This window comes from Peromyscus maniculatus, chromosome 10 (assembly GCF_049852395.1).
Source record: "Peromyscus maniculatus bairdii isolate BWxNUB_F1_BW_parent chromosome 10, HU_Pman_BW_mat_3.1, whole genome shotgun sequence".
In the NCBI taxonomy this organism is placed as follows: Eukaryota; Metazoa; Chordata; class Mammalia; order Rodentia; family Cricetidae; genus Peromyscus; species Peromyscus maniculatus.
In genome coordinates, this window is record NC_134861.1 from 9,674,071 (window position 1) to 9,701,561 (window position 27,491).

The window sequence follows — 27,491 nt, forward strand, 5'->3', positions numbered from 1 at the left end:
GCTGGAGATTGGATGCAGCCCATGGGTACACAAGTGGTTCGTAGTGCTCTACCACTGAGCTCTACCCCAGCCTCCTATTTTTAATTTTGTATTATTTTGTGTTAATGGTTAATTTGCCTGTATGTATGTGAACCACACATGTACCTGGTGCCCATGGAGGTCAGAAGAGGGCATTGGATCCTCTGGAACTAGAGTTACAGATGTTTGTTACCCTCCATGTAGATGCTGGGAATGGAACCTGGGGCCTCTGGAAGACCAGTGCTCTTTAAGTGCTGAGCCACCTCTCTAGCCCTCTCTTCTGTTTTTTTAAATAGTTTGATCAGGTGCCTTAAACCAAGGTAGTAGTGGAAGATTGTGTTCTGTGTGTGACCTAGTCTGCAGCATCAGAGCCAGAGCCCTTAGTCCTCCACACACTTGGACATATAAGAAAAGCAAACCTTCCCTTAATAAGATAGCACCTTGTTTATACCCTTTCAGTCACAGCCAACACCTAAGCCTGTGTTTTCTTCCGCAGGGAAATAATTGTCTTTACACTAGAGTAACAGTTCTCCCAGCATATATCATTTCCATTCATCTAGAAAAACTGTGAGGATCCCCAAGATACAGTTCATTGTTAAATAGCCAAGTTTATTATAACTTGAGAAATACATTCCTTTTTTTATTCTCGTAAAAGGGTATTTATTATATGCAATAATGTTTTGGGTTGTTTGGGTTTTTTTATTGTTTTTGTGTGTGTGCTTTACTGGAAGTTGAACCTATGGCCTTGAGTTTTGCTAAACAAGTGCTCTACCATGAGCTGTATATGTCCTTAGCTCTCTTATGTTGAGCCAGGATCTCACTAAGTTGTCCAGGCAAGTCTTGAATTTTTAATTCTGTGCTTCAATCTTGTAAGTAGCTTAAATTATAGGTCTGTGCTACCAGGCCCAGCTCACAGTAATGCATTTTAAAATAAACTGTTTTATACTGTTTTTTAAGAACTAATTCTGATTTATGGGTTCACTGAGCTATGTTCCTTTCTGAGAAAGATTTGTATGAAGTATAACTCTTTTACCCCTTCCTGCAGCTTACTGGATCTGCTTAATGACTTGCTTGTGTTATTATTCCAGGTCAGGGGTCACCACATTGCAAAACTTGATCCTCTCGGAATTAGTTGTGTAAATTTTGATGATGCTCCGGTAACTGTTTCTTCAAACGTGGGTGAGAATTAATATGTAAATGCTAATTTTAATGTAATTTTACTTTTTTTTGCCCCTTCCCTCTTTTTTTTCTCCTGTCCTTTTGTGTGTGTCCTCCCCTCTCATTGTTGGCCCACTCATAGATACGAGGGCACCATGTAGCACAGCTGGACCCCCTGGGGATTTTGGATGCTGATCTGGACTCCTCCGTGCCCGCTGACATTATCTCATCCACAGACAAACTTGGTGAGGGTCTGCGAGCAGTCGGCTGCGCTGCTTGAGCTCCTCTCGCTGTGCACAGCCTGTGCTAGCCAGATATCCAGACAGGAGGGAAAGGCTCTTAAGTTTCCTTCGTGCTGATCACTTGAAATGGAGCAGTCATGTAGCCTTAGTGTATTTTAAGGGTATTATTTTTACCTTAATTTTCAGTCAGATGATTCAAGTCCCAATCTGGAAAATAAAACTTCGAAGGAAGGGTCTGTGACATTGCTTCAGAGAATAGCTCTTCTGGCTCCAGCTTTCCATATCCTGCACAACACTGCCTTTCGTAAGGCCACTGATCAGCCTTGCAAGGCTGCTGTTGTCATGGCTGTCCGTTCCGGAATATGGTGGGGCCTGCTTGGGCTGGAGGATGTTCATATCCCTAAGGAACGAATTCCAGAGCAAGGTGTGCAGTTTGGGTTTCCTGATTTATACATGCTGGTGATCACACCAAGGAAACTTTGGAAGGCATTCCCTACAGCGTCAGGAGGTCAGGGCCTTTGGGAGGTGCATGTGCGGAGAACAATTGGGGTTTTGTCACTGTTGCCAGAAGATGAGCGAGCCTGGACCTGGTCCTCCTTGTGAGGCGAATGGGCATTGCGGTGCTCACTGCAGCTGCTTCCAGAGTTAATCTGCTTATGTCACCGTGCTGCTAACCTGTACTAAAGGAATGATGATGTGACTAATTATGACATGACCAGAGTGTTCACAGCAGGCACCTTGCATGCTAATGAAATCAATGATCACCTACTTGCTAATACTCTTGGGGAGAAGATGAAATTAGTGTCCTTGAAGGCACTTTGAGGAATAGTCTCTGGGGCTCTGCATATACCCTGTGGTCTTACAGGTATTGCTGAGTTGTAACCAAGGATTTGGGTATTAATCAGCTTACATACAGTTAGACATCGGACATTATTGATGTTGAATTGGTGTTGGCAGTTTATAAATTGTTCTTTAGTTCTCAAGAACATGCTGAGATATTACAGGATTTCCTCCATTTTTATGTCCTTTAGCAGATTTAGGAAATGTGTAGAAAAACAAACCTTTTTCTTGTTTATCGACACAAAAACTTGTGTGACCTCAAAAGGTCTAAGTGGGTACTCCCCACTCTGTGGGCAGGCATATCACTCGGGGTAAGAGCACTTGCTGTACAAGCATGAAGCCCTGAGTTCAGATCCCAGGTGCCCATGTAAAAACCCCATGGCCACGTGAGCCTGTAACTCCAGCATTGTAGAGGGTGGAGACGGGAAGATCACTGGGACTTCGTTGTTAGCCTAGCTTCAGGTTGAGTGAAAGACCCTGTCTCAAGGAAATAAGGCAGAGATAATACCCAATGCCCTCCTCTGGTCTCTTTGAGTGTGTGTGTGCACATGTACATGCACACACACACACACACACACACACACACACACACACACACGAAAACAAAAACAAAAACTGAAAGGTGTAGACAGACTTCTCCCCACCAGCAAGTAAGCAATCAATACCAACTGGGTTTCTTCTTATTTAATTCAGTTCTGATAGATGGTTCCATGAAAAGAATTTGTTTGTGGTGAACTCCAGAATAGAAAATCTGGAAAAGATTGGGGTTTTCTGATCCGTGTTGGGTGAGAGGAATTCTCGCTTCTATGGCCTGCATTAGGGAAGAAATTGTGAGGCTGGCTAGATGGTTCAGCAGGTAAAGGTGCTTGGTGCCAAGCCTGACAGCCTGAGTTTGGTCCCTGGAACCCACATGGTGGAAAAAGAATGGACTCCTGAAGTAGTCCTCTAACCTGCTCACTCTCACTGTGGCATGTACATGCATCCAGACAGACAGACAGACACACAAATAAATATAAAAGACAACAAAGCTTCTGTCTACCTGGAGATGGAATCAGATCCAGGATGGAGCCTCCCTTCCCAAGACCTCCTCCATCAGACTTTGTTCAAATGGCTTTTTTTTTTTTAAGGCAGAGTCTCACTATGTAGACCAGGCTGACCTCAAACTCAGAGAGATCCACCTGTCTCTGCCTTCCAAGTACTGGGTTAAAGGTACGTGCCCCTATAACAGGATGTTCAAAAAGCTTACAGAACCCAGAAAAACACTTGCATATATTTACCACCTTATTATAAAGGCTGTTTTAAGAATGTAAATAATCAGTCAGATGAACAGAAGCTGAGGGCTAGTCTGGAAGTGCCTCAGATGCTCTGTTCCATGGAGTTGGAGTGCACACCATCTTGGCATGTAGACAAGTTTTTGAACAGCTACCATATGTTTTGCAGTACATAGTCTGGAGAACACTGTCCTCATGGGCTTCTCTGGAGACTGTTTTGTGCAGGTGTGATCATAGCAAGGACAGTCATGCTAAAATGCAGTTGAATACCAAGGGTATGATGTAATACTTACCTATTTCTCAGCATTCCTTCCTCTTGGGCATAGGGCAGGACCCTTCTGAAATGAGGCCTTAACTATTATCAGAGGGTAGATCAAGGAATTTATGGTCAGTTGTAATAGGAAGACTAGGTTTTGGACCCACTTGAGTCTTCTTACTGTGGCCTTACTTGAGGAGAACATTATGGGGCAAGAACCATTAACAAAAACATGGATATAAAATAACACAGGAGGAGCCAGGCGGATCTTTGTGAGTTCGAGGCCAGCCTGGGCTACCAAGTGAGCTCCAGGAAAGGCGCAAAGCTACACAGAGAAACTCTGTCTCGAAAAAACCAAAAAAAAAAAAAAAAAAAATAACACAGGAGGAAAGTGTGGAGAAACTCCCTGACTCTGACCAAATAGGACCAGATTCTGATTGTAGACTTGGGTGTGAGTTCAGCCTTGCTCCCAGATTCAGTGGTAAGACCTTTGACATAAGCTGCGGTCTCTTTGCACAATTCCTGGGTGGTCTTAGTGCTTCCTTCCGTCCATGTCATCCTTTAGTGTGAAAACTCTTGCTCACTATCTCCCAGCCTTTCCTTCCTGTTTGTATCATGTCAGTTCCGTGAATACTCCAAAACCTCCTGGACCTGTAGGGTCTCCTCCATGTGCCTGGGTCAGGGTAAACCCCTGACTATGGACTTCTTACTCCCTTTGTGAGCAGAGACCTTCTAGGAACCTCTTCTTCTCAGGACCACCTCCTACATCAGTCAAGCTAGAGACCACAAAATGCTAGTTTTCCATTTGTGATAAGACCTTTGTACTAGAGAGAAGCAGATGAGAAAAAAACTGGCCTTTTTCTATACCACTGGAATCTGCATTAACATGTACCTCTCTCAGTCTGCACATTAGAATAACTGGGGACCTTCAAGCTATCTTCTGTTCCCCTCAGAATGTGTAAGTCAGGGCAAGCTGTAGGGATGGATCCCAGCCTAGCAGTCTCTGAAGGGTAAAAATCCTTAAGGAATTCCAGCAAAGCCAGCCCCTGAGTCCATACTGCACCAGTCTGCTCTGCCTCCATCTTCCCTCCTGGGCCTTACCTCATATCCACTTTGCGTGTGTCCTCAGGGTTTCTGTACTTCTGTGAGAATCACAGTTGAGGACTTCATAAATCATAAAGCTCAAGTGCATAGAAGTGTCTCAGGGGTAACCAAGGTAGAAAACACTCAGGCCGAAGCCATAGTGGCTCTTAGGGATGGCAGCAGCTGCAGCAGGACCTGCAATGTCCCAGCGGTGTTTCCAGAGCTTCTCAGATGCTCTGATCGACGGACCCCCAGGCGGCGTTAGAGGAGCTGACTAAGGCTTTGGAACAGGATCCAGATGATACACAGTATTACTGTCAGAGAGCTTATTGTCACATTCTTCTTGGGAAATATCGCGATGGTATTGCTGATGTAAAGAAGTCTCTTGAACTCAATCCAAATAATCCTACTGCTTTCCTGAGGAAAGGGATGTGTGAATACCATGAAAAAGACTATGCTTCTGCTTTAGACACTTTTGCAGAAGAAATTAGATAGTGCAGATGCAAACTTTGCAATCTGGATTAAAAGGTGCCAGGAGACTCAGAATAGATCAGAATCTGAAGTGTCTGCATCTCAGAGAACTCAGTCAAAAATCAAGTATGACTAGTATCAAACGGAATCTCAAGTAATCATTACACTTATGATCAAGAATATTCAGAAGAGTGATGTAAATGTGGAATTTTCAGAAAAAGAGTTGTCTGCTTTGGTGAAACTCCTTTCTGGAGAAGATTACAATTTGAAGCTGAGGTTGCTTCACCCTGTAGTGCTGGAGCAGAGCACGTTTAAAGTACTTTCAACAAAGATTGAAATTAAAATGAAAAAGCCAGTGGCTGTGAGATGGGAAGAGCTAGAGGCAAGGAGATGAGACCACACCAAAACAGTTCACAGCAGATGTGAAGAACCTCTACCCATCTTCATCTCATTATACCAGGAACTGGGTTAAGCTGGTTGGTGAGATCAAAGAAGAAGAGAAGAATGAGAAGCTGGAGGGTGACACAGCTTTAAACAAGTTATTTCAGCAGATCTACTCAGATGGTTCCGATGAAGTGAAACGGGCCATGAACATCATTTATGGTGTCTGGTGGTACAGTCTTGAATACCAACTGGTCTAATGTAGGTAAAAGAAAAGTTGAAATCAACCCTCCTGGTGATATGGAATGGAAGCAGTACTAAATAAATCAGTTTGCTATCACAATAAAAAATAAAATAAGTGGCTCAGAGCTCACTGAAATCCTCTGACAACTTGTGACCAGGAGCATGTGGATGCACTAAGTCAGGGATGAGAGAAAAGCGCAGTTTGATGCTGTGGTTTTTTGTTTTTTGTTTTTTAAGATAGCATCTCATGCCACCCAGGCTGGCCTAGAACTTGCTCTGTAACCAAGGTTGGCTTTGAACTCCTGATTTTCCTGTTTCCACCTCCCAGGTTCTAGGATTACAAAGATGTGCCACTTGATCATGTTAATTTTTTTTTTTATTTTAATCAGAAAAATTATAAAGCCCTAAGCAGGTTTTTAATTCTCTTTGTAGCCCTGGCTGGTCTGGAACTTAAGATTTTCCTGCCTGGGTTTTCCAAGTATTGATTAATAAAGCCCTTCGCTACCATGGTTAGCTTCCCCCTTAACCCTCACCCCATCAAACTCAGGACTTCTAGTAAGCTAGGCAAATACTGTACCATTTAGCTTCATCCATCCCTGATGCTGTGAATTTTAAATAGTGTGACGTAAAGATACCTGTAGGGAAAGAAGGTATCAGCTTGTTAGATGTTTGAAACTGTAGGGAAAGTAGTTTGAACAACCACCCTGATGTACACAGGCCTGACACGAGTTAGACAGTACGCAAGGTCCAGCATCATCTTATTGGACAACCTTTATAACCCTGACTGGATGACCTTTGGCTGGAGGCTTGACCTTTCTATGTCTCAGTCACCTCCTCTTTAAGGCAGACATGATGGTATCACCTAAGATTGTTTTCAGAATTAAGCTGTGCCTAAGGAACATAACCTATATTGCAAGCTCTCTCTGTAAGCCAGTGTGGCTTTGAACTTAACTGCAGTGATCTTTCTGTCTCTGGAGTTCTGCCTTACATTTGTGAGCCACTGCACCTGGTATCTCTCTCCCTCCTGTCTCTGCTTTCCACTTCTTTCCCCTCTCCCTCACCTAGGCTGGGCTCAGAGGACCCTATTGCCTCAGCCTCTTGAATAACTAGGACTACAGGCTTTTCATTAAAAATTTAAAGATCAGTTTTAGAGCAGTTGCTCAGTTGGTTATGGGTTATATTCCATGATTGTCCTTACAATGTCTGGAACAGGGATACCTTTTTCCATAAAGTACTTAGTTGGGGTCATGTTCCAAGTAAGCCTTGGAGGGCCATTTTAACTTGTACTAGGTTGTACTGTAGACCGTACTTCCTTGTGGACACATTTCCTATCACCCATCACCATGGTTTGCTCTGTGTATTTCTGATGCCGTGGTAGTGAGAGTCAGGCATCTCGCTGTCCTTTGGCAGGAGGATGCTTAAGGAGGCTTTTCCTAAATGACCTTAAAGAAGGCGTAGTAGGTGCTGAGACAGAAACTAGTGTGGATTGCAAAATGCCAGAGTTGTTAAGAGTGGACAGGTCTAGACAGCCAGCCTCCATCATTGTCATCTTTTGGAGATACACGGCTTAACAGAACCAGATCACTTTGTAGAGCTAACTGCAGTGTGACACCTGTCGTCTCAGTGTTTACATTCTATGCTAGTCATTTCTTCTTGCCCCTTTGGAGAGTTGACATCTTGTTCCCATTAACTCTTGTCCTCAATTTTTTCTTTCAAGTATAACACTCAAACTCAATTCCTGCCTAAAATTGCCATCATCTGTGACGTCTGTTACATATTCCACAGTAACTTCTAACAGTGACAAAATAATTATTTTTCCTAATGTGAGATTTAAGTATAACTAAGGAATTCAGATTATCATTCTGTAAACAAATGTAAGGAAAAGATGAAAATTCTCACACATGCCTCTTTAGTGTTTGTGAATCCTTAATAATATTAGGATATGAACTTATATTTATTTTAAAAGTCAACTTATAAGTCCAAAATTAGGTCAGAATTTCAGCCACTTAAATGAATTTGCCTTTGCCTTTGTGGCATTAGGCACAGTATGTCAGCGTTCCTGTACATTTTTCTGACTTTCTTGGTGCATTGTGAAGAATGAGCTGAAAGCTGAGTATGAATTTGTTTGGTGGTTTAGGGTTTTTTGCTTTGGTTTGGTTTGGTTTGGTTTTGGTTTTCCAAGACAGGGTGTCACTCTGTGTAGCTTTGCACCTTTCCTGGAACTCACTCTGTAGACCAGGCTGGCCTCGAACTCACAGAGATCCGCCTGGCTCTGCCTCCCGAGTGCTGGGATTAAAGGTGTACCACCAGCTTTGTTTAGGTTTTTGTTTGTTTGTGTGTTTTTTGAGCTCCAGTCATTCTTGTTGCCCAGGTTAGTCTCAAAACCATGTGCTCAAGTGAGCCTCCTACTTTATCCTTTCAGATGGCTAGGGTTATGTGTGTATGCACACCATTTAACTCTAGAATTGCTTTTTAGTTACTTTTTTTTGGGGGGGGGGAGCTGAGGATCAAACCCAAGATCTATCACTGAGCTAAATCCCCAACCCTTTTAGTCAATTTTAGAGTAAGAGCAGTTTGTTTAGCAGACATTATCTTCTCTGAGTGCCTCAGAGAGCTGGAAAGTAGTAACAGGCTTCCTTAGGTGACTACAAGCAGGTCTCCCTGAAGCTATATTCAAAGGGCATTGAGGCCCGGACAGGAAGCCACTAGGTGTTTAACAGGGATTCTTTGTATATGCCCAAGAACTGGTAGATCCATCACACTTACCCCATGTGTATCCTGTGCTTTTAGAAGTGCCGTAGCCAGGGGCCGGAGAGATGGCTCAGTGGTTAAGATCATTAGTTGCTCTTCCAGAGGACCCAAGTTCAGTTCCCAGTACCCATAAAGCAGTTCACATCCCAGTCCTCTGTAACTCTAGTCCCAGGGGATCCAATGCTGTCTTCTGGCTTCTGAGGACACTGCACACACACACAGTCCACATACATGTGGGCAAAACACCCATACATATAAAATAAATACAAATTTGAGGGACTGGAGAGATGGCTCAGCAGTTAAGAGCACTGACTGCTCTTCCAGAGGACCCGTGTTCAGTTCCTAGCACCCACATGGCAGCTCATAACTATCTAACTCCAGTTCCAGGGGACCTGACACCCATGGCAAAACACTAATGCACATTAAAAAATATAAATAAATAGAAAAGAAATGCTGCAGCTGAATCCCTATCAGCTTTTGTCTACTCATAGCAACATTCCTACACTCTAAAAGTAATTGCTGAAAAGACTCCAAAGTACTGGAGAAAGTTGTGCTTTCTATAAATGACAGCACAGAGGCTCTCTTGCACTCTTTTTGGTTGTGTCTACATACCCAGTGCCCAGATGGCAAAGCTATTCCATGCTATGTTCACATTTGTTTTCTTGAGGGTGGCGTGTTGATTTTTAGAGACAGGGTTTCTCTGTGTAACAGCCCTGGCTGTCCTGGAACTCACTTGTTAGACCAGGCTGTCCTCAAACTCACAGAGATCTTCCTGCCTCTGCCTCCCGAGTGCTGGGATTAAAGGTGTGTGCCACCACTGTCCGTGTGTTCAGATTTTTAAAAGAAAAAAAAAAAAAAAACAAGAATGAGCAATTTCAGTTCCCTTTGAGGCCCTTCCCTGTTTCTGAGTTCTGCAGGATCACTAATGGTTGCTTGATCTGGTATGTCTTGATTCTAGAGATCCAAGGAGAAAAATTAAAATCTTCACCCTAGCCTTAAGCAGAACATTGCTGCTTTTGTGCAGAGCTTAGATATTTTGTTGTCTTAAGGAGCCACGGGGTACTCAGGTCTTAGATGGATGCCCCTAGGAGAAGAAGGTAGAGCTTTGCCTTGTGTTTGCACACTGTAGGAGTCATAATGAGACTGCCTGTTCCCTGTGAACCCTCCACTTGAAGGGAAGCACTTGGCAGCCTGTTATCTGCACACCCTGACCAGTCAAATGATTGGCTCTGGGGAAGAAGAGTTCTGTGTATCTGGTTAAATGTTTTGAGATTCACTAGTGGCCAGGGAAATTGGAGTAGAAATGCCTGAAAACTCACAGGTAGAAGGCAGTGTAAGGTGTGCTTAGCTGTGTGTGGTTAGGGTTCTTAGGGGTTTTTGGCTGTTGAGTTCTTCTGTTCGAGCTCTGCCATCTTCTACAAGAAGTCTAAAGATCCTTCTATACTTTAGAATCCAGTTCTGAAAGATGGCTGCTTTACATATTAGGTCTTTTCACCTTCTTTTCCTCTGTCTTCCATCACATAGCAGTCTAAAAATATGTGTAACTTCCCAGGTGAGCACTGTGTCAGTGGCTTCTGGAGGCTAGGTTAGAGCAGTGGGATCAAGTGATGCTGCCTGGTGGCTTCTTGGTGTCAGGGGAGTGGCCTTCCTGCCTTTGGATGCGCCTTACCCAGCTCTTCTATGAACAGGTCCCACATTTACCAGAACAGCTCTCAGCGATTGAACCCCTGACCACAAAACCCAACTTGTCTCCTTTTGTGTGTGTGTATGTGTGTGAGTATGTTGTGTGTGCGCTCGTGTGTCCATGTCCATCCATCTGTCTGTCCATCCCTCCGTCTGTGTTACCTGTTTCTGTGGTGATGGTATAGGATTTTGGTGTTGAGGTTTTAAACTAACTCTCACCTGTCTTTTTCCTTCTGCGCTCACCCATGCTACCCTACTCTGCCTCTCAGATCTTGCAGTTTTCAAGGAACGACTTGGAATGCTAACAGTAGGAGGTATGAAAATAATGAGCCTTTCACCTTTCTGGAGTTGAGGACTTCATTTGAGTAGGATGTGCAACTTTTCCTAGCATGTGACTTGGGGAAAGTTGACACGACATGTATCAGTGTTTTCAAGTTTGTGAATTGTTTTAAAATACATTTCTCTTTCACTTAATTATTACCCAACAAGTAGAGCTGTGGCCCTGGTGTGGGCTTGTTCCTGTTCGTGTGTCCTGCAGAGCATTTCATCCGACACGTGCTTTCTCATCGCTTTGCTGTGAACTTCCCTCTTCAGTACTGTTCCCTTCAGCTCCTGCAGGAGTCAGCGGGGGCCTGAGGCCACATTAGCTCTGCATGGTGGCTTGTCCTATCCTCTGTGTTCTGTTTGTCCTAGACTCTGGATTCCTTTGGATTCTGCTTCCTGGCCATTTTGAACAAGGTTTCTAGACCATTCTCTGTTTAAAAGCCAACTGAAGTATTAATCGAAGCTTTCCAGGAGCTCTGTGAGACTTGTTTCTGGGTAGAACGCCCTTGAGGAATCCAGAGTTGAGGTGCTGGGGCCATCTGCTGCTGTCTTCTCTACCTGCCCCTCACTTTCCTGGCCAATTTCTTTCCCTTCGGGCAGGCTTCTCTTAGACATTTTTCTTTTCCTCTGTCTTATTCATAGTCTCTGTGAGATATTAAATTTTGCATTTTGAAGCAAGTGTAGACTTGTGCAGTTGTAAGAATTAATGACTTTCACAACCATTTAGCTGGTATATCCAGTGGTACAATTGTGATTATAGCACATATCACACCAGGGTCAAGACTCAGAATCCTTCCCGTCTCACCCTGCTACCATGCTTAAACCCTGGCAGCTACTCTTGTCTTCTCCATTTCTGTAATGTTGTCATTATATGCATGCTGTAAAAATGGAACCACATATGTAATGTTTGAGATGGGGATTTTTTTCCTTCAGCTTAGTTATGTAGAGATCCTCTCAGGTTGTTTAGTGTTTTTCAGCTGAGTAGTATCCCATGGCATGGAGACGCAGTTGTTCTAAAGGATTCACAAACGTTTTAATTTTGTGATGTACAGTTCATCAGTGTTTTCATCAGACTGTGCTTTCATTGTCAGTTTTAACTTGGCCTAGCCTCAGATCCCAGAGGTTCTCCCTGTATGTTTTGATAGACATAGTAAACTACTATACCTATAATCCCACCCTTTTGGAGGCAAGGCAGGAGTGTGGTTTGAGTTTGAGGCCACCAGGGCTATAAAGACTTTATAATTTTGAATAAGTCTAGAGTCCATTTTTAATTTATTTATGTATAATGTCAAAATCAACATCTAAATTGAGGTTTATTTAAATACTTATTTTGCCCATAGTCTCTAATTGTTTCTCATTGTTAGCTGGAAAGTCTCTCCTTCAGTGAGATTTTTGCATTTTTCTCAAAAATAAGTAGGCTTAAAAGCTGGGTGTGGTGGCGCACACCTTTGATTCTAGCTTAGGAGACAGAGGCAGGTGGATCTCTTAAGTTCCAGGCCAGCCTGGTTTACAAAGCGAGTTCCAGGATAGCTAGGGCTGTTACACAGAGAAACCCTGTCACCCTCACCCCCATCCCCCCCCCCCCCCCAAAAAAAAAAATAAAATAAAATAAAATGAAAATAGGATCTGGCACTTGCTTCCAAGCCTGACAAACCTGAGTTTCATTCCTGAACCTTTGATCCCACATGCATGCCTTGAAGCATGTGTGTCTCATATACACAAATAACTACATATAATGCATTTTTCAAAAAATCATTGGGTCTTATTTGTGCAGATCTACTTTGGATTTTCAGTTTTCCTTTAGTTGTGTGTACCCTTCCACCAATATCACATCTAGATTATTGTGGCTATTAAACTTTATTTTCACAATTGTTATGACAGTTTTAGAATAAATGTTTCTGCCTATATAAAACCTTATCAACATTTTGTTAGGAATTAGGTTAAACTTACAGGGAAATTGAGAAGTGTTCCTCCATGGTTCATTTCTTCTAAGTTGTAAAGTATCTACAGAGTTTTGTGATATTCCCTTTTTTATCTTTTGATATCTTGATCAGTAGTGACATCGTGTTTCATGTGTTTCATTCCTGACATTGGTAAATTGTGTTGTCTTTGTTTTACAGGGGATTGTCAGTGTACTGCTCTTTTCAGAGAAACAGCTCTTGGTTTTCCCTGGTTCACTGTTGTTTTGAACATTGATTTCTACTCTTGGAGTTTTTTACATGTGCTTGTTTTGTTTTGTTTTGTTTTGTTTTTGTTTTGTTTTGTTTTCCCTCTTCTGGTCCTGGGGCCAGGTTAGGAACTTAGATGATTGATTAAAGACTTTCCTTATTTTCTGATGTTTACATTTTCCTACTGTAAGCTTCTCTCTTAGGGCTCCTTTAGATTTCCCACAAGTTTTGATAAATTCATTGCCTCCCCCACCATACTTTGTGTTTTATTTTTAATACCTTTGGTTTATTTAGAGTATCCAAGTGTTACTGGTTTCTAATTTGATTCTGTTATGATCGTGATCCTTCTACATATTCTGTTAGTTTTTAATGGCCTAGTTAGTCATCTTTCTTGACATGTGGACCGTGGTAGTCTTTTGAAGAGTATTGCTTGTTGTTAGGTGGGGTGCTCGAAACTGTCAGATCTTGTTTGATGATTCTCCTAAATCTTTAACAGTTCCCTCATGTTTAATACCCTTGAGAGAAGGGCATTGAAATCTTCAATTGCCTGTATAAATTTGTCCACTTCTCCTTTGCGCCTCTTGTTAATTCTTGGTTCAATAATTTGTAGCTCATTTTTTGTTTTGTTGTGTTGTGTTTTGTTGAGAAATGGTCTCACAGATAGCCCAGGTTGGCTTTGAATTCACTATATAACCTAGGCCAGTCTCAAAACTTGCAGCAATCCACCTGCCTTATTCTCACTGTTGGGAATACAAGCTTTTTATATGTTATAAAAATTTCGCCGGGCGTTGGTGGCGCACGCCTTTAATCCCAGCACTCGGGAGGCAGAGGCAGGCGGATCTCTGTGAGTTCGAGGCCAGCCTGGGCTACCAAGTGAGCTCCAGGAAAGGCGCAAAGCTACACAGAGAAACCCTGTCTCGAAAAACCAAAAAAAAAAAAAAAAAAAAAAAAAAAAAAAAAAAAATTTCATATGATAGAAAAATTTATATATATTATATAGATATAAAATATGCTGCTTGTACATTTAGAATTGCTGTCTTCTCAGTCTATTGCCTCTTTTGTTATAATTTAGAATCTTTCTGTGCCTCTACTAATGTTTTACTCTGAAGTCTACTTTATACTGATACATTTAATAGTCCCTATTTTGATTGGCTTGATGTTTATATAATGTTTTTTCTGTATTTATACTTTCCATCTGTCCATGTCATAGTATTATAAGTAAGGTTCTTAAAAAAAAAATAATAAGTAAGGTTCTTATAAATAATCATGCTCAGTGTGGTTATGCATAACTTTAATCCCAGCACTCGGGAGGCAAAGGCAAGTGGATTTCTATGAGTTCAAGGCCAGCCTGGCCTACAAAGCTGTTCCAGGACAGCAAGACTACACAGAGAAACCCAAAAGAAAAAAAAAAGAAAGAAAGAAACCAACAAAATTATGTGCTTAGGTCCTAGTTTTTCTGTGGAGTTTGTTTTTTACAAATCTACTCTGCCAATTCTTTTTATTTAACATTTATAGTGACCCTCCCAAGACCATCTTCAGGATCCTGGCATGAAGTTTAAGTTTAATTAAGAGGGCAAGAGGTGTCCATAACTCAGCCATCCTGGTCAAGGTCTGGTCTCTACCCATTATCATTTCAGTTCTAGTTGTCTAACAGGTTGTCAGCACTGTGTGGAATCTCTTTCCAGGAGACAAGTTACCCCTCTGGCTGGCACCAGGCTTAAGCTGGGAAATTGCAATTTATTTGGTATAAGCCACAGGGAGGGTTACAGTCATCACTGTAGAATATCTTTATTCTTGCTAGAACAGTTTTAAAAAATGGCTTTTACTTTCTGTTCATCTATGGACCTTTAGAAAAACGCACTATAGGGGCAGGAGAGGGGACATGGGCAAGCCATGATGCAGACGTGGAGGTCAGAAGACAACTTGTAGAATTAGTTCTCTCCTTCCCCCTTTACTTGAGTTCCAGAAGTTAAGCCCGGGCAGTCGGCCAGCCTGTGTGGCAGGCCCCTTCACCCACTGAGCCATCTTTCCAGCCCCTGGACCGTATTACTCTGACTTTAAAATCCCATCTTGACCATGTTCCTGTTTATGTGGCTCTTTAGTTGTTCACGGTGTTACATCATGTAGACATAACTTATCAGACTGCTACGTCATCATTTCACCAGTTGAAGTGGAGTAGAAAACTGTCTCCTTTGACAGCTCTGCCGTATTCTTTGGAGTCAATCAGCTTCTTGAATCTGGGAGTTTAAGTCTTCTGTTGTATTTAGGAAGTTCCCAGCCATTTTCTAAGTACCTTTTCAGGTACACTCTTCAGGAATTTGCACATGAATGTGAAATCTTTAATTATATCACATATACTCAGTGCTTTTTAATGTTCACTTTCATCCAAAGGGTAAGCTTCTGTTCTTCCATCTTCAGATCCACTAGGTTTCTCTCTTCCTTCCATTGTGCCTTTGAGCCTGTCTAGTGAATTTTTGGGTTTTTTTCCTTTTTAAAAAATATATTTACTAACTTATTTTTGTGTGTATGTGTACATGTGTGACAGTTTGTAGGAGCAGGTTCTCCTTCTACCGTGTGCTCTCTGGCTTTGGTGGCAGACTCCACCTGCTGAGCCATCGCACCGGCCCCTCCATCTGGTGTTTTCTATGTTTTTAGTTTTTGCTAACAATTTCAATTTGTAACTCAACCTTTTTGTCATTATAATATTTGTAATTACTCATTAAAATGGTTTTGTGATGGCTTTATTTGACTCAAGTAACTAACACCTATGTCTCTGATAGCTGTTATTGTTTCACATTTATCCTGAAATATTCTTGCTTCTTTTGAGATAGGATCTCACTACATAGACCAGGCTTACACCAAACTCACAGATATCCTTCTGTTTGCCTCCCAGTGTAGAATTGAAGGCATGTGCCTCCACATCTGGCAACTATTCCTATTTCATTTCATTTCATTGCTTTTATTTCCTGTTGTGCTAGAGATTTTTATGCCTACTTTAAAAAAGTTCTGTTTCTATTTTTATATAGTGGAGGAATGGTGATAGTGTTTGTTATTTGTATGTTTTCATATAGCCCAGGCTGACCTTAAATTCATTGTGTACCTGAGGCTGACCTTAACCCCTTGATCCTCCTACTCAACCTCCCAAGTGCTGGAATGCACTGCCCTGCCAACCACCATGCTCTGTTAAGTGTGTGGGTGCTGTGGTGATCTGAAGACAACTTGAGGGATTCAGTTCTCTCCACTACGTGGGACCTGGGGATCAATTCAGTTCATCAGGCCTGGTGCCAAACTCTTTTACCCATTGACCATCTCACCAGCTCTGCTGTGTGTTTTGAAATGTTTTTAATGGAAACAAAGACATTTTGGTATTATGCAAAGTTTGGGGATCTTCTATAAATCTGTCATAACAGACCTCCTCTGGACACTGCTTCTGTCAGGGGCATTACCTTCTTCCTATTTATCTCTCAGAAGGGAGGCAGTCTTAGTCTCACGCAGGTTTTCCTGAAAGCTCAGTTTGGGTGCTGAGGCATGTAACAAGTTGGTGAGAGGCAGTGGGGAGGCGCAGCACAGCAGGATTGTCTCCAAGTCTCTGGTCATGTCGGAAGCTGCCCCTCCTGAGTGTCACTTGGGACAGCATTTGCGGGCTTTGTTGTTTGCACTTCTTGAGATTTCTTTGCTGCTGATTCTCTCCTCCGTGTCTGGGATGTGGCAGCAAAAGAGAACCCAGGGGCTTCCCTGGCTTTGTTTGTTGGCTTTGTCTGCCTTCTTTTGGCCGTTCAACAGGGTTGTCTTGCCCTTTTTTCTACATAGAAAATCTAGAGTTCTTAGTTGGAATTAGTAAAGAAACAGAAAAGAGTGATTTTCCACCTGCCCAGAGCTTATGTCTGTGGGTTTCATTTCTCAAGCACCTGAAGATCTAGAAGTGAGCCCAGCACTTGTGAGGCTGATGAGTGCAGTGCAGGAACTGTGCAGTACAACTGAGTGTTGCACCTACAGAGCCATCACACAGTGCATGCCTCCTTTACCACTTCATGCTGGTAGTGTGGCAGTGCAGTTCTCATCTGCGGTGTGTACTTGACTTGTTAACGTTCCAGTCCGAAGAGCTGCTCTCTGAACTGAACAGTGTACTCTTTGGACACTGTGGTCCTCTGATCTTCCCTTTTACCTGAGATTTCTGTTGTTTTGTTTTATTTGGTGGTAGTTGTTGTTTTGTTTTGAGATACGATCTTCCTGTATCCAAGACTGATCAAGAGATCCTCCTGCCTTCACTTCCAAGTGCTGGATTACAATAATCACACCTAGCCTGGGCTAAGTTTTGTAAACCTAGAAAAGTTTCTCAAAAATCATTTTGTTAAACCAAGCACAGCATTGCATACCTGTAATCAGAGCATTTAGGAGGCTGGTACTGGAGAATTGCTGGATCAAGGCTAGTTTGGTCTGTTTTAAAAACACAACTATAGAAAACATTTCCTGTTTTCTTTAATAAACACCATGGAACAAGCTTGGTTACAAAAGGCAAGAGCCATGTCCTTCCTATAAGCCCATAACTGCTGCTCCTTTATGATAAAACAATAGGAAAAAAACAAGTGAATAGGCTTGAACCACTTCTACATTTACCGTCATCTTCCTCTAGGTTTGGGAGTTTTTTATTTGGGGTTTTGTTCCATTTTGGTTTTCATTTTGTTTTTGTTTTAATAAAACTAAAAGGTCTTAGAAAAAAATATAAATTACTTTTTAAGACTTAAGGATGTAGCCGGGCGGTGGTGGCGCACGCCTTTAATCCCAGCACTTGGGAAGCAGAGGCAGGTGGGTCTTTGTGAGTTTGAGGCCAGCCTGGTCTACAGAGCGAGATCCAGGAAAGGCACAAAGCTACACAGAGAAACCCTGTCTCGAAAAATCAAAAAAAAAAATAAAAAAATAATAAAAAAAAAGACTTAAGGATGTAATTCACCAGCCGGGTATGGTGGTGCAAGTCTTTAACCCCAGTATTCAGGAGGCAGAGGTAGGTGGATCTCTGAATTCAAGGACAGCCTGAACTTTGTAGAGACCCTGTCTCAAAATAAAAAAAAGAGAGGGAGGATCTAATTCCCCAACCTAGTTTCAATAAGAATGAGGAGATTCCTGGGCCACCTGGGTCTGCACTGATGTTAAAGATTGAAAAGGTGTTTTTCCAAATTTTCCTGAGAACCAGGCAGGCTAGTGCACACCCATAATTTCACTACTCAGAAGACAGGCAGAAAGATACCTATCAAGTTCCAGGCCAGTTCAGAGTTAAATAGGAACTCTGTCAGGGAACAGAACAAAAAAATCACCCTGGAGATTTGTGCCCATGCCTGTGTTTGCAAGTTCTGTGCCTTAGTGTAGTTCCCTGATTCATGTGTTGCACAGCAGCCCTTATTTATACTTAATCCAGGCAGGAAACAGTCAGATGTCAGAGCTCTACTGATTGTCCAATGGTTCACTTCATTTCTGGAGCCTGAGAAAGTGCTGGCACCAGATCTTCAAGTACTGGTGACTCTTATACTGTGCTCTTTACCCTTCTTGAATTGATAATTATTTCAGAGTTAGTGCCAAACTGGAAAACAAACCAATGGTGTCAATGGGAGTTTACTCCTTTAATGATTTCAGGTTGAAACAAGCAGGATGCTGAAGAATCTCCTGTTGTTCTTACCTGTTTGAAGCATGCTTTCAGAAGATGAGTCTTCCCTGTAGTGCGTACTTCGGGGAACGTGGATAGGAAAAGTGAGGATTAGACCTGTAATTGACTAGCACTGCAGAATACACCTAGAATATCTAGCATTTTGGGTGTTCCAGGAAAAGAAGCTTGCCCTGATCCAAGGATAAGGGCTAGTTACCCTTCCTTTGCTACTTTAAGTGTACCCTGAAGGACAGTTCTCCCACAATCTGCTTGGTTCCTGGTGACTATTTCTCCCTCACTTTGTAGACCCCAGCTCTCTGTCACTCACTTTGTAATATATACTCATATTCCTGTTAAATGGTTCATATATGGTCTGGTGTTCTCTATCAGTTTCTCATTTCCTACTTTAATTCACTCAACTTTTTAATTACTTTTTGATTGATTTCTTATGGCTCTTTCCACCTCCAAAAATTGGCTTTTATCTTGGAACCTTCAAATATATTTAACTCTAATTGTAAATAATTACCAAACACTGGACTAATATGTGCATAATAGCTTTACTCTGGTTTATGTATTAATAATTTTACTGCCTAGTTATTGTTAAAATTTCTGGTTTTGATGGTAAATATTACTTGCTTTTATATACATATATATATCAGGGGTATGTGATATCTTTTTCTTTTTTTGCTCTTCGGGGCATCCCTTCTCTTCCCTTCCTGTAAACTGTGATCCCTGCATGGCTGTGCCTTGTCCTTCATCGTCTGTAGGGTTCTATGGCCTAGATGAGTCTGACCTTGACAAGGTCTTCCACTTGCCCACCACCACTTTCATCGGGGGACAGGAGTCCGCACTTCCTCTTCGGGAGATTATCCGTCGGCTGGAGGTAAGAATGGTTTTTAGGAAAATCTAACAAACTTGAGACCAGGCTATTTGTTTGGGTTTGGTCCTGTGTTTTTAAAAATGGAAAGATATGGGCAGTGGTGGCGCACGCCTTTAATCCGGGCACTTGGGAGGCAGAGGCAAGTGGATCTCTGTGAGTTTGAGGCCAGCCTGGGCTACAGAGTGAATTCCAGGAAAGGTGCAAAGCTACACAGAGAAACCCTGTCTCAGGGAAAAAAAGGAAGGAAGGAAGGAAGGAAGGAAGGAAGGAAGGAAGGAAGGAAGGAAGGAAGGAAGGAAGGAAGGAAGGAAGGAAGGAAGGAAGGAAGAAAGGAAGGAAGGAAGAAAAAGAAAGATGACCTTTTTGTTTTATAGCTAGAAACCTATTTTTTGATTAGTCATAAAGAGGGGAAATTTTGGTTTAAAAAAAAAAGCTGGATGGTGGTGGTGGTGGTGGTGGTGGTGGTGGTGAGGCAGAGGCAGATGGATCTCTTTGAGTTCGAGGCCAGCCTGGTCTACAAAGCAAGTTCCAGGACAGCTAGAGCTGTTCGAAAATCTCTCTAGATTTTTTTTCTTTTTTCCCCTGGAGCTGAGGACCAAACCCAGGGCCTTGTGCTTGCTGGGCAAGCACTCTACCACTGAGCTAAATCCCCAACCCCAAGATCCCTCTAGATTTTATTTCAGGTATGGGTTGTCTCCCTGGAAGATTCCCTTGACCTGTGTACAGGCTGGAGCTGCAGAGTGCACTACAAGGTGGCTGCTCCTGTTCAACCTTCTCCCTCAATTCCATTTCTCCCATCCCTCTCTTATTTTTTCTTCCTTTCTATACTTTGCTGGTATTTAGGGGACTCCTCTATGTATGCTATAAACAGCAGCTGAGATCCTGGCTCTGGTGTCAGGCTGCCTGTGTGTTGACCATCTCTCTTAGGCAAGTCCTTGCCTCTCTCTGTTTTGTATATAAGGGTAACTGTGGTGCCTGTTGCAGAAGGAAGTATTTGCTGAGGAGCCCTGATCCACTATTAGCTTTTGCTTTTACTTAGTGCTGCCCATGGTATTCAGAACCCATCAGTAGCATCAGGTCTTTTTCACAAACCCAGGCTGAAGCGTAGTCGCCATCAGGGATCCCTGAGGGGCTCCTGCTGTGGTTGGACATTAGAGTTGGCCTGGGCCACCTAAGTCAGAACCTTTCCCAACACCTCACACCTGGTGATTAGTGTTTGTTCCAGTGAGCTCATCTTTTACATGTTCCAAGTCCACACTTAGCACATGAATGGTAGAAAATATTTGAGTGTCAGATGGGACACTTCCTGTGTTTATTGGAAGCATCTGGGAGCTGCCCTCCTTCCTCATAGGCTGCTGGGAGAGTGAGGAGTGGAAACTGCTTATCACAATATCAGGAAGGAATGGTTGAGAAGGAATGGTCAGCTTGAGGAAATGCTCAGGATTAATCCAGTGTGAATGCACTCTGGGTCCCCCTGTGCATCATTGTCACCACACTGGTTATGTTGTCTGATCCTGCCTTTTTCAGCATGGGAGCCACCTGTTAACTATTGAGCCTTGAAGCCAGGTGGGGGTGGCACACACCTTTGATCCCAGCACCCAGGAAGCAGAGGCAGGTAGATCTGAGTTTGAGACCAGCCTGGTCTACAGAACTATTGAACAGTTAAAATGGGCAAAATGCCTGAATAACTTTAACTTTGAAATGATATGTTTAATATATTGGGTCAAATAAAATAGGAAAATTCATCTCATCTATTTCTGCTAGGAAAATTTAACTTAACTAAAGTTTCCTAAACGTGTATTTGTTAACATATATACACATCACATATAAATGAAGCAAGTCCACCAGTATAATAGTGAGGGGTTTATTGCATATCTATATTCTAAGTTGGGATTGCTCTGAGGACAGCAGTTATGGCTTAGACTTTCTAGGGTCTCATGTATTTCTGTGTTTTGTTTTGTCCTCCCTCCCCCCAAGATAGGGTTTCTCTGTATAATAGCCCTGGCTGTCCTGGAACTAGCTCTGTAGACCAGGCTGGCCTTGAACTCACAGAGATCCACCTGCCTCTGCCTGCCAAGTGCTGGGATCAAAGGTGTGTGCCACCACCTCCTGGCTTAGCTTCTGGTTTGTTTGTATTTTGGTGGTGGTGGTGGTCTCATGAGTTTCTACTGGCTCTTGATGACATGGAAGTTTATCATCTAAACCAAACAGATAATGCCCTGTATAAGCCATTCCTCCTCCAAGAGGCCTGTGTCCCAATGACTTAGCTTTTCTGTGTATCCCAACCTTTATCTCTCACTGATCTGGTGCTGTCAGAATAGCAATCAGATGAAAGCCATTTATACCAAGAACCTGCTTCACTTCTAGGAGTCTTGGGGAGAACTCTGAGTATGCGCACCACCCCATATAAGCCAAATGATCTGTTCCCATCTCTCCCAGGCCCTTCAGCACCTTCCTTCCCACCTCTGTGGGAATGAGAGAGCAGCTCATGTCTCTCCTGGTTTATTTCCCATGTGGTTCTCAGTCCTGAGAAGCCCTGAGACTGAACAGGTGAAGAGTGAACAGCCCAGAGCATACCAAGGGCTGCCTCCCTGTTCTCTAGTTGAGGCCAGCCATAGGCTACATGTCACAGTGACCATCTGGTAGCTCTTGAAAGAAATTAGTGGAGATAATGTCTCAACCCCCTTAAACTAGTTTCATTAGAGCAGGAAGCTACGAGATCTCAAAACTCACACAACTCCCCAGAACAAATTCAGTTCTCCTGAGATCTGAGCCAAGGGCAAAGGGAAGAAACAAAAACAAAACCATTGTCTACTGTCCAGATCTGAACTGCATCTCTGAATTAATTGCTAAGGTAATGCTGACAAATTAGGGAGAAATTTGATTGCTAGAGGCTTTAACTGAGTAGTTTCCTCTGTGTTTTTAGTTCAAAAATAGAAATTCTGCCTGTTGGGCTTCAAGGCATAAAGGAGGGACCTGGACAGTGGACTCCTGTGCAGGCCTCAGTGCAGCAGTGAGCAAGGGAAGGAAGCTTTCCTTCCCTAGCACCACCCCGTCAGCAGACCGCCCAGAATAATTAGTAGACAAGGAACCAGTTGTTGGTTGTGCTAGGAAGACGGCCTCTGTGACACTTGGTGCTAATAGCTTCTCTGGGGCAGAAGCACACCTTGTTCTGCTGGTCACCAGATTCCTCGCAGATCTGCAAACATGAGACATGACAATGGACTGGTAAAAAGTGGTGAAGTTATGGATAGGTTAATCTAATTTAGAAGTTCCAAGATTTATCATCTTAGATGATAAAACCCAGCACTCAGGAGGTAGAAGCAGGAGGATCTCTGAGTTGGAGGCCAGCCTGGTCTACATAGCAAGTGCCAAAACTACATAGTAAGACCCTGTATCAAAAAAAAGAAAAGAAAAAACATGGTGTGAATTAATCAAAACATCTTCAATTTCAAAGGTTTTCCCAGCGATATGATTTTTCTTTTGGCTAGAAAGGCTCTAGTATATTGTGGGCAACCTTACTTTATAAGTTCCATCAAAGCCTGCTTTGACCCCACTGTACAAAGAACAGGCACCTGACCACAAATCCAACAAGCTTGTCCCTGCCAATGCCACTGGGCTCATTGTCTAAACCAGAAGGAGGCACAGAAAGAAGTCACTAGGGCTCATGCCTCTGGCTATTTGAAGACAGCTGGGTGCGTGGGTCTCTAAAGTTGGCAGCACCAGACACCCTGTTGCCTCTGCTATCCAGTGATGCTCCCTGGTTTACTTTACACCTGCGTTCTGGGCCTCCAGGACAGTGGTATAAATGGTAAAGGCTCAGCAAGGACCATGAGTCTGTGTAAGAATGCTGGAGTTGAGGGCTGGAGAGATAGCTCAGCGGTTAAGAGCACTGGTTGCACTTCCAGAGGACCCAGCTGGCAGGTCACAGCTATCTGGAACTTCAGTTCCAGGGGTTCTGACACAGATTATGTCTGTCTCACACAGACATAAATGCAGGCAAAAATACCAGTACATGTGAAATAAAATTAAATAAATTACTTAAAAAAAAAAAAAAAAGAATACTAGAGCTGGGCATCCTTGAGGTAAATTTACAAGAACCCCTCCAGTTATAGGCTGTTTCTCTGCCCTTAATTTTCTTTCCCCAAGAGCCAGCCATCTTGCTGGTCTCCACCTTTGCAGGGTTGAAACACATTCCTTTCCCAGACTTGTTTCAAGGCTTGTCAGGTCTATTCAAGACTCATTCTTTTACCCAGTTTTGGTGACACACACCTTTAATTCAAGCATTTGGGAGGCAGAGGCAAGTGGATCTTGGACTTCAAAGCCAAGTTCATAAGTTCCAGGACAGCCAGAGCTGTACAAAGACCTTTTCTCAAAAAAAAAAGTCCTGCCCTATTTCCTATGTTGCCGTGGTCTTCAGTCCTTAAGTTTCCAAAGGAATCAGTCACTAGAAGGTTGAAGTTAAAAGTTTTAAGTCTATAAGCAGCCACAAGCTCATCAGCTTTTATTCTTGTGGATGGTGAGCCCACTGGTAGGACAGCCTGCTTTTCTTAGAAAGGGGTCCAGTCCAAAAGCTGGCATGGTCTCTGCTACTTACCATGAAGATAATGAACAGGTTGTTCATTAGCCTGCTTGGCCCCTTGCCCCTCAGGTTCTCAGTGTACCCTAACCTGTAACCAAGAAAGTGTTACATGGCTGAGTTAGAAGGCCCTCAGAAGCTAAGTGTGGAATTTATAAGCTGGTAATCCTAACATTAGAGAGGCCAAGGCAGGAAGATGGCAAGACTGATACCTGCTTGATTTCTGCACTTGAGGCAAATGGGAGAAGGAAGTTGGCTCCTCCCTGACCTGGATAATAAGGCAGTTGGTGTCTTCTTCCAATGAGGACTGGTTAAACATAGCCTTGCCTGTATGAGGGTGGTGGACAGGTAGATGGCTTATTGCTGGCATGCTGGAATGCAGTTCATGTTCACCAATGACTTTTGTGTTCCTGTACATATGTGGACAGATGGCCTACTGCCAGCACATTGGTGTGGAGTTCATGTTCATTAATGATTTGGAGCAATGCCAGTGGATCCGGCAGAAGTTTGAGACCCCTGGAATCATGCAGTTCACCAATGAAGAGAAGCGGACCCTGCTGGCCAGGCTTGTACGGTCCACCAGGTAAAGAGGTGTGATTTGGACTATGGATCCCTTTGTGGAGTGTGGGTAGCCTGTCTTCCAGGGTGGTAAGCAGGCAGGAGAATAGAGTTGGCCTCTATTGTATCCCCTTGTTATTTGAAAATGCCTGACATTGAGGCTGGCCCTATGGACATTGCTCTTCAAGGTGCTTGGTTCTCCATCCAGGTTTGAGGATTTCCTACAGCGGAAGTGGTCCTCTGAGAAGCGCTTTGGTCTGGAAGGCTGTGAGGTGCTAATCCCTGCCCTCAAGACAATCATTGACAAGTCAAGTGAAAATGGAGTAGACTATGTCATCATGGGAATGCCACACAGGTACTTTAGGCCTGTGGGGCCTTGGAGGCACAGGGGCAGCTAGAGATCTGGTGGTGCCTGAGTGTATGAAAATGTACTGCTTTCCAAGGTTCTTGCACTCCCACATCAGGATGACTACAGAGTCAGTGTCAAAGCCAAATATGGTTAGACTTGTATTTCATTCTATAATGAGTTTCATTAAAATTAAATCCAGGTGGACATGGTAGGGCATACCTTTAGTCACAGTACTTGAGAGGCTGGTCCAGGCCTCTCCCAACCTCAGAAAGGTGCAGGGGGCTGGGGCTGGTAGCATTTGTGCTTTCTGCCTTTCTCTTGTCCATGGGTCATGGCTCAGCATGCCTGATGGCCAGATACTTGGTGTCCACATCAGCTTTGGATCGTAACTCTTCTTGGGCTACAAACCAAGGAAATGCTGTGTCTTGTGTGAGGGGCAGGATAGGGCAGCTTGGCCCTGGAGATTACTCACTCTTCCCTGTTTCCCAGAGGACGACTGAACGTGCTTGCAAATGTTATCAGGAAGGAGCTGGAGCAGATTTTCTGTCAGTTTGACTCAAAGCTGGAAGCAGCTGATGAGGTGAGGGTTTTTGTTGTTGTTGCTGTTTTGGGTTTTTTTGTTTTTGTTTTTTTTGAGACAGGGTTTCTCTGTGTAGTTTTGGAGCCTGTCCTGGATCTTGCTCAGCAGAACTCACAGAGATCCGCCTGGCTCTGCCTCCCAAGTGCTGGGATTAAAGGTGTGTGCCACCACCACCCGGCTGAGGTGAGGTTCTGTGTTGAGATATATCCATTGTGGTTGTCTCAGTCTACTTGAGACCCCCTGAAGCTACTGGTTTCTCAGAATGTCTTAACCAAACCTTTACTCTTCCAGACCATTTACAGTTTGCCTTCCTTACTGGAATTTGCCAACCTCTTCTACCTAGCAGCCTTATATTCCTCCTGCTGGGGCAAGAATATATTCTTTCTGCCCAGGTGACCCTGTACTTGTACCTGGGAGGGATAATGTTGGGGAAAGGTTCCCCATCCTCCTGCAGTTAGGCCCTGGGAGTCAAAATCCCATCTCTAAGGCTGCTGTTGAGAATAAATCTCTCCAACCAGCATAGCATCACTTGCCATTTTTATCATCAGGGTTCCGGGGACATGAAGTACCACCTGGGCATGTATCACCGAAGGATCAACCGTGTGACTGACAGAAACATCACTCTGTCCCTGGTGGCAAACCCTTCCCACCTAGAGGCTGCTGATCCTGTGGTGATGGGCAAGACCAAAGCTGAGCAGTTTTATTGTGGAGATACTGAAGGGAAAAAGGTGAGGCCCCGAGAGCCTGTGAGTACAGTTCCACACGGTGCCTTATGGATGTAATCACACTTCTTCCAAGTTGTAATCACCAGAACTGGGTAAGGTGTTATCTTGTGTCTTCACAATATTGATGGAGGAGCCAGTTTTTAGTTATGAACAGAAACAGACTGCAAGGAAAAGGTGTGGGACTCAGATGTCAGGAGAGGGTGTCACTGATCAGGTAAAAGTGCATGACAGACAGCTCCCAACTGTCATGGCATTTCCTTTGTGTATCGAGAATGCCAAATATTGGTTGGCTGGCTTGCTCAAAAATAAAAACCCTTATCTGTCTGTAATCTTATCCTTATTTAACCTCAGGATATGATTCTGAGTTGTAGCAAATTTTATATTTATATAGCAGATTATTTAGTTCTTATTAAAAATGATGTTAAAAACTAAGAAACCAGGGAAAAAATCATGTGTTCAATGTACATGGTATAATGTACATTGAGTGATACGTAAAAAAGAGAGTGTCAGCCTGCTCTCAAGGATTTTTGCTCTGTTTGAAGAAAAAGAAGTAAACAAAAGAAAGGGGGGAAATGTCAGAAGTCAGTGAACAGTGAGGGAAGCAGAGCTTCGGCATGAACTGTGAAGCACTTTAGAATGAGCACCCATAGACGTGGGCTCAGAGTTAGATGAGACAGTCAGATGTGTCGGGCTGACAGAGGACCTGAGCTCAATTCCCAACACTCACACCAGACCTTTCAAGGACTGCCTGTAACTCTAGCTTCAGGGAATCTGATGCCTTCTGGCCTCAGCACACCCTGCACTCATGTCCATGCACACGCACATAACTAAAAACCAGAAAAAGTTAAAATATTTAATTGAAGAAACAGTATGATTTAGGAAGGTAAACAGAAAAAATAGTATGTGGAGATGGATGAAAAGTGGAGCGAGGGTTGGGACCATACCATAAAGCCAGCCGCTCAGAGTGGCCTGCAGAGGGGCACAATTTTGGTAGGGTCTGTAATACTTACTTTTTATTTATTTAAAGACAAAGTCTGACTATAGCCCAAGCTGGCCTCATCTAAGAGATTCTGTCTCAGCCATTCCTAAGTGCTAGGATTATATATTGCACTACCATACCTGGTTTTGCTTTTTAAAATAGTATAAATCAGGGCTGGAGAGATGGCTCAGCAGTTAAGAGCACATGTTGCTCTTGGAGATGTAGTATACAGAATACATGCAGGCAAAACACCTACGCATAAGTTTAAAAAAAAAACACAAATTATAATCCCAGTATTATGCTTGGCGACTTAG

General features: G+C 43.1%; 1 protein-coding gene and 1 pseudogene across 14 annotated transcripts in view; both read left to right on the plus strand.

Moving 5' to 3' along the window:
* Ogdh (oxoglutarate dehydrogenase) overlaps positions 1-27,491 on the plus strand; it is an 82,516-nt gene that overhangs the window by 30,546 nt on the left and 24,479 nt on the right. For 4 of the 14 annotated variants that reach the window (XM_015991833.3, XM_076545902.1, XM_076545903.1 and 1 more), the window contains exons 4-9: positions 1,107-1,197; positions 19,295-19,410; positions 24,415-24,569; positions 24,753-24,899; positions 25,383-25,473; positions 26,022-26,201. In XM_015991833.3, coding sequence (XP_015847319.1) covers positions 1,107-1,197; positions 19,295-19,410; positions 24,415-24,569; positions 24,753-24,899; positions 25,383-25,473; positions 26,022-26,201 — 780 coding nt within the window. Of the gene's footprint in view, positions 1-1,106; positions 1,422-10,666; positions 10,712-19,294; positions 19,411-24,414; positions 24,570-24,752; positions 24,900-25,382; positions 25,474-26,021; positions 26,202-27,491 lie in introns of all 14 variants that reach the window. The other 10 variants (XM_006973002.4, XM_006973003.4, XM_076545900.1 and 7 more) reach the window with 4 other exon arrangements.
* Positions 4,910-6,075, plus strand: LOC143267562 (protein SGT1 homolog pseudogene; annotated as a pseudogene).